This window comes from Corvus brachyrhynchos, unplaced genomic scaffold, assembly GCF_000691975.1.
Source record: "Corvus brachyrhynchos isolate BGI_N302 unplaced genomic scaffold, ASM69197v1 scaffold62, whole genome shotgun sequence".
NCBI classification, from domain to species: domain Eukaryota; kingdom Metazoa; phylum Chordata; class Aves; order Passeriformes; family Corvidae; genus Corvus; species Corvus brachyrhynchos.
Window position 1 is genome coordinate 4,377,895 of NW_008236629.1, and position 10,201 is coordinate 4,388,095.

Here is a 10,201-nt window from a genome sequence, read left to right on the forward strand (position 1 = left end):
ATAAAATATATGTATATAAAAATGTATGTTTATCAATAAATTAATATAACTGTAGGATTTTTAAATTTTCATGAGCTTCTGGTGAGAGCACAGTTATTACTTTTCATACACTGACAGTTAAGTTATTGATTACAATTCGCTTTCTATTATTGCTTCCTGTTACTTTGTCTTGTAGTTTTGCTTTTTACTGGCTTATTCTTATGTTTATGCATCTTAGTTTAGTTGCATTTAGGCTAATGTTAATGTGTTACATGTGTTAATAATGTTACATTATTAACATGAAAAAGATGCATTGATAACATTTATGATGACAGGTCTAGAGAGAGTTGAGCTACATAGACCAGTGAATGTTCAAAATATTATTCTGCTCTCCCACCCATTCTCTCATTGAAGTTAATTGAAAATAGCATTATTTTTTTTAAAACAAAGCTTTAATGCATATTTAGCCAAAAATTGTTGTGCGTTCACTGAGACAGAACAACTTAAGGAAGGTTTTGCTGTTACTGTGGTACATGAAGAGCTTCCTTAGATATTAAGAGAAGTGCAAATGTAATTTACTGGGGTGTATGGTGTGGTATTTATACATGTGTTTTTAATACTTACGGCATTCAAATTCAGGACAACATGGGTCTTTCTGTGGTAGTACAGCCATGGAAACAAATCCTAGGTCACAAATTGTTTGCTGAGCTGTTTGGCATGGGAGCGGCTGGCATTGCACAGTAGCAGTGAGGGAGTCACAGACACACTTCTGGCATTCATTTATCCACTCCTCTCCAGGCTGAAAATATGTAAATTATTTATTCTTAAATACTCCTTCACCTAGTTGTTCAGTTTTAACTTCAGATATACTCTCAAAATCAGTAGGAAATTCAGATTAGAGTTATTTTAGGACACAATTTAAGAGCAGGTATGCTGAGAACAACACAGAATTTTCTTCTGCATAAAAAGAATGGTATCTTACATTTCATGGCTAGTGTACTTATTTCTATGAAATTTAAATGACTTTTATTAAAAGCCAAAGTCTCTGCCATGATCTTAGTGAGCTTTTCCACCTAGGGATTGCTTAAAATCTGGTAATGCCAGGTTAAATAATTGTGTGCTATCAGGTCATTTGTTACATGACAAAATTTGTCATTGAGATACATAGAAGTTGATTTGAATTGGCTTTTAAAAATTGATCTAGTTTTGCAGCAGTGGTGTATTAGAAAGTAGGGAGAGGAACCACCTTTCGTGGAGGATTCACATCAGTACAGTTTCTTTCTACTGAAGTTGTGAGGGTTGTTGCTGTGGTTGGTGAGGCAGCTTGTGGTGTAGTTGAGGAGGCAACTGAAGGAACAGGTGTTGTGAAAGGACATGGCCCCTGGAATGGCTCAATTTCACATTCCTTATTGCAAAGTGCATAAAAATTACAGCCAGCTCTATCTGTTCTGTTGTAAACCACTTCCCCTGTAGATGAAAATTGGAGGAGAAATTACAAGAATGAAAATACTTAGGGAGAAAAACCAAGAAAATATTGTGAAAATATGAAATGTATTCATGTATAACAAGTTCTGTGTTTAGATGATTTTGAATGGTTATGTTTAATTGAATAGAGACTTAAGGGTTTATATTGGCCATGAAATTTTTTATAATCATAATGTAAGACACTTACCAGGAGAAAATAAAGTTTCAAACACATGACAAAAGCATGGAGTTATTTTGCTGGATGTAAAAGATGTGCTGGTGGAAGAACTGAAGGTAGCAGGAGTGCTTCTTGTAACATGACTTGACTGTGATGTACCAGTTGAAGCTACTGTTGAGCACAAGTAATAATTTAGTTTGCAGGCAAAGGATTTTGAACTAATAATTTTAACATATTCAAGAGGTCTTTTCAACATTCTGGCAAACCAAGTGAATATTTTTGTTTCATTCAAATACTTGACCTATTCATAAGTGGAGATTTTATAAATTTTTTCATTATACATATCTGGCCTTTGGCAAATATTATGAGATTTACCTCTAAAATTTTCAAAAGTTTCAACTTTCTCCGTTGAAGTAAGAATTAGTAATATGAAGCTAACCCAGCTATCAAACATAAATACTAGGAACAGAGGGGCAGATTGATTAAAAATTGGTTTATCTGTTTAAGGAATATAAATGGTCACAGAATCAGGAAATCACAGATTGGTTTAGGGGAATAAGCAACAGAAGAAAAGATACGAATGTTGTTGTAATGAAAAAGCTGATAGTAAACTTTCAAGAAGTAGACAGTGACATACCTGGGCTGACAGTGGTGCTGGATAAAACCGTGGTAGCAATCTTTTCTACAGTAGAAGAAAAGGATGTTGTAAGAATTTCTGTAGTGCCTGTGGTACTTCTAGGCTGAGGAAGAGTGGTAGTGAGCACAGCTGTGCTGCCAGTAGTGGTTCTTAATTTTATTTTGGGTGAACTGGAGGCAGAAGTAGGTGATGTTGGAGCCTGGGTTGCCGCAGTGGAGGTTTCTCCTGGAGCAGGGGTGGGTGAGGCTCTTGTGGTGCTTCCCTCGCCAGTCCTTGTGGTACTGGCAGTGCTTGTGGCTGGGGTGGGCACTGATGGTCTGGGGGTGATGGTGGTGGTTCCTTTTGTTGTTCCTGGCTGTGGAAGAGTGGTGGCAGCAGTTGGTGTTGCTGCAGGTTGGGTTGCTAACGTGGTGGTTTCTGTTTGGAGGTAGGTAGTGGAGGTGCTTACAGTGGTTCCTGGTGGTGGCACTGTGGTCTGGCAGTTTTTCCGGTCACAGCACAGCACTGAGACCTCATAGTCAAAGCACGTGGGGTACTTGAGAGGCTGATCTTTATTTCTGCACACAAGCCCCCTGTCAATGCTGCACTCAAATTTCTGTCCCATTATTTTCACAATCCTGTCAGGGTAATCTTTGGCACGGCACTTGATGTCTCGTGGCTTGTCACACAGCTCATACCCAGCGGCTCGGATGCTTTCAAAAGTCTCTGTATCTCCATTTTCACTGCCTGGAGTAGGGGAGTCCACATTAAACCACTGTGTCCAGGCACAGTGCTCCACCACGCAGTTGTCTGTGGTATTGGAGATGCGGACAGTGGTGGTAGCTGGGGTGGGCACTGTTGTTGTGGGTGGGGTGATGCTAGTTGTGCCTTCATTCTGAGGGGGAGAGGTGCTGGTGGTGGTAGCGATGATGGTTGTGCCTTCTGTGGATGGGGCTGTGGGGCTGGGGAGAGCGGTGGTGGCAGTGGTGGTTCTAATTTTAACTTTGGAGGTTGTTGTGGGAGATGTTGGAGCCTGGGTTGCCGCAGTGGAGGTTTCTCCTAGAGCAGAGGTGGGTGAGGCTCTTGTGGTGCTTCCCTCGCCAGTCCTTGTGGTACTGGCAGTGCTTGTGGCTGGGGTGGGCACTGATGGTCTGGGGGTGATGGTGGTGGTTCCTTTTGTTGTTCCTTGCTGTGCAAGCGTGGCGACTGTAGTTGATGTTGCTGCAGGTTGGTGTTGGGTTGCTACTGTGGTGGTTTCTGTTTGGAGGTAGGTAGTGGAGGTGCTTACAGTGGTTCCTGGTGGTGGCACTGTGGTCTGGCAGTTTTTCCGGTCACAGCACAGCACTGAGACCTCATAGTCAAAGCACGTGGGGTACTTGAGAGGCTGATCTTTATTTCTGCACACAAGCCCCCTGTCAATGCTGCACTCAAATTTCTGTCCCATTATTTTCACAATCCTGTCAGGGTAATCTTTGGCACGGCACTTGATGTCTCGTGGCTTGTCACACAGCTCATACCCAGCGGCTCCGCAGCTTTCAAAAGTCTCTGTATCTCCATTTTCACTGCCTGGAGTAGGGGAGTCCACATTAAACCACTGTGTCCAGGCACAGTGCTCCACCACGCAGTTGTCTGTGGTATTGGAGATGCGGACAGTGGTGGTAGCTGGGGTGGGCACTGTTGTTGTGGGTGGGGTGATGCTAGTTGTGCCTTCGTTCTGAGGGGGAGAGGTGCTGGTGGTGGTAGCGATGATGGTTGTGCCTTCTGTGGATGGGGCTGTGGTGCTGGGGAGAGCGGTGGTGGCAGTGGTGGTTCTTATTTTAGTATGTGGAGTGGAGGCCATAATGGGTGATGTTGTTTGAATAGCAACAGTGGATAATACAGTTGGAAGAGGTTTTTTTGTAGATGTAGGGGTGCTTTCTATGTTGGTTGTGGAAGTGCTGGCAGTAGTGGTAGCTGGGGTAGGCACTCTTGGTGTGGGAGTAACGACCGTTGTGCCTTGTGTTGGCACGGCAGTAGTACTGGTGATTATTTTGGTGCCAGGAGTGGTTTCTAGTGTTGATTCTGCGAGAGTTGAGATGGTAGTGGTTGATGATGGAGCTTGGGTCTCCACAGTGGAGGTTTCTGGTGTAGTAGTTGTGATTTGGTAACCTGTTGTTGAGACTTGCGATGTCGTTGGTGTTACTGAGGTTTCCGTCAGAGGAGTCGTTCTTTCTCTCAGTGGTATTGTAGTTACTTCACTTTCTTGGTTTTGTGTTGTTGGTTTTATCATTGTCTGTACTGTAAATGGTGTTGATTCTACAGCACTAGTTGTGAATTCTCTTGTGGTAGTTGTTGTTGTAGTTTGTATTTCTGAACATGGTATGTATCTGCAGCATGATACTCTGATTTCATAATTATAGCACTGCTTAGATTCTTGGTCCTGGTTCTTGCATATTAATCCTCTGCTTTGACTACACTCTATTGTCTGGTTAAGGTTGGTAATTTCTGTATCTGGATATTCTTTGGCTCTGCATTGAACATCACTTGGATTTGCACATACACTGTATCCTTTATCCTTGAGATTCTGAAATGTTTCATTATCTCCGCTGTCCTCTTTGTCTTCAGGGTGAGTGGAATCATACCATTCTGACCACTCACAGACATTTTTCACACATACAGTTGTCACTGGTGTTGCAGTTGTCGTTTCTGTAATTTAAAGGAGGAAACATAAGCCTAGTCTGGTCTTATTAAAGAGAGTTCCAGGAAGAAAGTATTCATCTTCCATACCTTTTTTTTTGTTGTAAATAATTTTTTATGTTATGTAGTACTTTTAATTTTGAAGAGCTTGCTTTGGCAGTTTCAAGTTTAATTTCTAAAGTAGGTTTTGATATCTTGCCTCTATTATTATTCTAGAGGTACATTTGTCAACATCTATTAAGGAATTGTAGCTAAATATAAGAAATCTGATACCCTTTGCCCAGTATGTCACTTCTTAGATAATAGATCTCACACTTGCTATGGTGTAAGTAGAGGAGTTTTTATTTTCCTTGGTATTATCTCTGTATTTATTTACTCTTAACTGCATAACCATGCAGACTTTAAAATATTTTTACCAGTTAATGATTTTTCTACTTAGTTCAATATTACAATATGTAACATATTTATAAATATAAAATATAAAATATATTCTTAACATTTATGTATTTTATATATAGTACATTATAACAGAGAATACACATCTACTATGTATGAAATATATAATCTAATAGGTATTTTCTATGTATTTTAATAAGACTTCTTTTCATGTTCTTGGTGTTATGAAGATAATAATTTGGAATAGATATTACTTTCTCAATATAAATGTTACTTAATAGAAGACTTAAATTTGAATATTTAGTTCTTGCTGTAGTATAATTTTGTGGATATATTTCTCACAATTACTCAATAATTAATTAACTGCAGGAATGATGTAGCAGTGTACTCCAGGAATAGAAGGAAACTGTTGATTTGGGTATTAAACACAATTAGGAAAGATTCCAAAGAACAGTTATAAATAGTTTAAACATTCCCTCAAACTAAATTTCTTATCTTCAGTTTGCACTTACATGCTCAGTAATTTCAGAAATGGCAGCAACTGTCTTTCATGTTTTCAGAAGCTGGTCTAGAACTGCTGATCTTTTTTGCAAGGAAATGAGAAGATTCTCCAGGATGCAATGATTAATAAGCTTTACGATTTTTTCCCTTGGGAACACCCGGGTGAAACAGAGGAGACTGAGTTTGTAAGAAATGCTAAATTCATTTCTACATCCTTGACTGTGGTCTGCTTTTTCAACTAAAGCTGCCAGGTGAATTGGTGGCTCCAGCAGAAGTCAACAGTTTCAAGTAAAATTATATACTGTTAACTGATGAAAAGGTCATCCCTTTCAGGTAATTTTCAGTCACTTACAGAGATTTTTGAGTTATTTTAAAGATTATTCATGCATACCTGAAGCAGTAGTTGTGGGCTGACTTGTGGAAAATGTAAATGGGGTTGTAAAAATGTCACATTTAAAGATGTTTCTGCTTATTGTTCCATTGACATCGCATGTTGCACTGAAACACCATCCAGTTCCATCTGTGGTGTTATAAACGAGTTCATCGTATTTATAGCTCTTCTCTTCATAAATGCAGTTGCAGGCTGTAATTCAGAAGAAGTTTATTGTCAGTTCAGGCATCTATGAAACGATAATATCCAATGCTGCATTTTCTAAATAAGTGTTCTTAGCTGTCTTACCTTTATCATCGAACTTGCACTGTAAACCTTCTGATGTGCACTCACTGAAACAGAAAGGATAAAAACCCATATATTTCGTGATTGTGATGTAATTTTATTAGTCATCTTCCTGACAGATACTGGCATCAAAAGGCAAGGTACTTTATTTGTGTTTATTCCTAGAGTGTTCTGTTCATTTTGGCTTCTTTTTGGCCATTATTTTCCAAAATCTTCCTTTATATTAAACTCGAACTTATATATAGAAGTGAAGTTAAATATTGTGCAAAGTTACAGGTAGAAGTCTTAAGGAAGACTTTCCTTATTTCCTTCATATCATTCCTTGCATTTGCAATGTTTTTGTACTAAATAGAAGGCTAAAAGGGAGAATCTAATTGCTCAAACAATACAAGTAGGTAATAAAATCCTTGGAAGCAGGCCACTATTAAATATCTTTACTTGTGGCACAACATTTTTCCTACCACAGGAATGTGAAATAGAGATAGCCTAGTCATAAAGGACTTGTTCTTGATGTACCTTTATGCTGAGGACCTACAGTATAATCAGGAACAAATTCAATAGAACATAAAATCACATAAAACCTTCTCATTAATGTAGTAGGAAAACTGGCATTACATCGTAAGGTGTTATTTTTACATAGGTAGCATAAATTAGTCCTGCACATAACAGGAACATACAATTTCCCCTAGAGTTTTGATCTTTTTTTCCTTGTATATGATGAGACTGGTATGTTAAATCTTACCATATCTTACATTCATCCCGTTTATATATCTTTCCATCTTCATTATCATAACAGTCACAGAGACTAACACACTTCATCTGATCCTCATGAAAATATGGCTTGTCTGGTGGGCAGTTAGGGTAGCAGCCTGAAGGTGGAAAAGGTAAGATTGAGATACAGTCAGCAGAGGTTTTACTTGCACGGAATGCATTTGCAGGTCTTGTTTTTAATAGTCATAATGTTTTTACTTTATGTTTTGCAATAACTCTAGGAAGTAATGCAGAGTTAGTAGCATCATCAGAGCCTATCCATAAGAACTTAGTCCTGGACATCTCACTCCAGTTTCCATACTCTACCTCCATTCATGTGGATGTAATGATATTAGAGAAAATTGAATTGTGCAAATACAGCTGATGGGGGAAATACACTCCATTAAAGACAATTAAAAATACAATAATATGTACCCACTAGGAGGTATTTGCAGCTATTTTTACCTTCTAAACCTGGCAAGTCATTGAGGCATTTTCCACTTGGGTTCTTACAGGTCTTCATACAGGAAGCACCACAAGGCTTATAGTGCCATTCACATTCTCCTTGTTGATTGTAATAATCACAGAACAGTGCTGAGGAGAAACAGAAAGTTGGACATGTTCAGGAAAAAAAAAAAGAGCAAATAGCTTAAGCATAAAAAATCCACACAGTGAGATCTTAATGCACATGTGTAACATACTGTACATTTAGCTACCCTTTCAGAAGTGTTTATGACATAAAACTTACGACAAATTGATGGGCTTCTCCAGGCTATGCATACACCAACTTCACTACATGCCTGAGCATAGGCAGCTACTGCTGTACAAAAGCAATCACAGTCTCCTCCAGTGTCGCAGGCACAAGCATCTGTCACACATGCTTGGTAATATTTTGCTGGTTCGACCTGTTATTAAACAGAAATATAATACTATACATCCTGCCTTCCAGATTATTTCTTACCTTTGCTGGAGTAGTTTTCTTACATTTGTAGCATCTCAGAGGAAAGGCCTACATTGGTAATTTCTTTTTCTTTTGTAAGACACTGTGAAACACCAGAGGTGATGCCAAGTGATACATCCAAACCATGTATTGACAGATTTTTTAGAAACCCAAACTTGTATCCTGGTAGAAGATTAGATTAATTTTCAAAAAAAATATTAGGCAACTGCACAGTTACCTGACAATATTTGTTATGTACTTAGTGTCAGATAAAGGCTATGTTGATACTTCATTCCTATGTTATTATTTCATTGAGCTTGTCTTCTGTACCTGGTATATGAGACTTTTTATTCAAGTCAGGCTGCAAGGAAATATGTGGTAATTACGAAATTATTATTCTTTTGTAATTATGTTTCTTCTGTAAATGTCTTTTTATTTCTTACCAGTATGGACTATAAATCTGTCCCACTGAGGAGGATTCAGAGTGAAGGTTTCCTGGCACAGTTTGAAGTGAAACATGTTAATAAATGAGGCGTGCATGTTAAAACCTATGAGGATAGCACCTTCAACAACACACAGACTTAGTTTTCACACTATAAACTTCTGCCCTGGTAATACCTGAGAGTGACAGGCAGCAAAGATGTTGCTGTTGATGATGCTACACTGCTTCTCTGACCAGGACTTCCGATAAGGGTTGGTAGAACACGGGTCCTTGACACTGGAAGCATCAGGGCATGTAGAGGATACTTTCCAGCTGTTTCCAAACTCTAGGACATTCTCTACTACAGATTGACTCCTTGTAGTGAAGTCATTGACGCTGTTGCCATCATAATTTCCACAGAGACCACAGACCTGGCCCTGCACAAGGGAGTAAATAAAATAATAATGGATGTGAGAAAACTTGAAACAAAATCAGAGACTGAAAGAATACTTGAAATTCAGCTCTTAGAATGGTGGGATTCCATTCAATCAGTCCTGAACCTCTTCATGCTCTGGAACAGAGTAACAGAATATGAGCACTAAGACTAGAAGGATACTACTCTTAACTCTTTTCTTTTAAATATGAGCAGTAAAACCACCTTTGTCATTGTAACCTTCTGTCTTTGAGGTATATTTGTAATAAGGAAATGAGGACTCACAGCTGACTAAGCTTTTCATTTAACCCTTGTTTTATGCAGTAGCTATACATATAAAAAACCAACCTTCTAACTATTACAAGCCTGTAAGTATTACCAGTTCAGCCACCTAATCTACTCATTGAGTCTACCATCAAGACTGCTCACAGGTATATAAAGAAATTACATTTTCCTTGTACATCCAGAAATATCCCTCATTCTGAATGAAAGGATCTGTACAACAGTGATAGCCTGCAATAGATGCTTTCTCTATGTATCTAAGGTGCATACTTTCATAATACACTATTTTTATAAAATGCCAGTGGGTGAGGCAGCAAAACAACCTATGGTACTGAAACAAGTTGGCATATCTAGTTCTAAATTACACTTAGTTTAAATACCTAACTTAAATGTCATTGTGGTATGCAGTAAGGTAGCAAATTCTGTATTTACTACAGTTTTTAGTGCTTATATATCATAATCTAAGAGAAGGAGTATGAAAGTTGGAATTAATTTTCCTTATCACCTGTGTAATTATATGCTTGACAAATACTTGGTAGCATACAAGAAGCTTTCACTCATAATATTCACTCATAATACACTTCCTTGTTCTTGAAGTGTGATAATTTGTGTGTCAATGAGAACTGGAGACAATGGATTATTTTCAAGATCAAGCCTGCTCAGTTGATTTATACACATGTAGTTATGTAATTTTAATAAGTCTGATAACCTTTAACAAGGTTCAGGTTGTAATTTCAACAAAGTCCAAAATAGCATTTTACCAACTCAAGTTCTGTCTGGCCAAATAGGCATGGAAAGCTGCCTTCCAAGCTCAGAACAACAGCAGGATGGTGACATGGCTTCCTGAGGTATCAGAGGAATGGAAAACAGTGTGGGAAGAGCTGCAGGA

At 38.5% G+C, this 10,201-nt stretch overlaps 2 protein-coding genes across 2 annotated transcripts in view; both read right to left on the reverse strand.

The window, feature by feature from the left end:
• Window positions 1–17: 17 nt before the first annotated feature.
• LOC108444776 (mucin-5AC-like) lies at window positions 18–5,319 on the reverse strand. The gene has a single exon (XM_017726573.1). The coding sequence runs from the start codon at window positions 4,504–4,506 to the stop codon at window positions 2,236–2,238; it is 2,271 nt and encodes a 756-aa protein (XP_017582062.1). The 5' UTR covers window positions 4,507–5,319; the 3' UTR covers window positions 18–2,235.
• Window positions 5,320–5,608: 289 nt separating this feature from the next.
• Window positions 5,609–10,201, reverse strand: part of LOC103624961 (mucin-5AC) — a 50,204-nt gene continuing 45,611 nt past the window's right edge. The window contains exons 25-30 of the mRNA XM_017726574.1: window positions 8,795–9,034; window positions 7,985–8,141; window positions 7,702–7,830; window positions 7,229–7,355; window positions 6,490–6,533; window positions 5,609–6,393 (exon numbers count right to left, since the gene is read on the reverse strand). Coding sequence (XP_017582063.1) covers window positions 6,188–6,393; window positions 6,490–6,533; window positions 7,229–7,355; window positions 7,702–7,830; window positions 7,985–8,141; window positions 8,795–9,034 — 903 coding nt within the window. The 3' untranslated portion in view covers window positions 5,609–6,187. The remainder of the gene's footprint in view (window positions 6,394–6,489; window positions 6,534–7,228; window positions 7,356–7,701; window positions 7,831–7,984; window positions 8,142–8,794; window positions 9,035–10,201) is intronic.

Coding starts and splice junctions, on each gene's coding strand:
- LOC108444776 (XM_017726573.1), bottom strand. CDS start 4,506: ATGATAAAACCAACAACACAAAACCAAGAAAGTGAAGTAACTACAATA.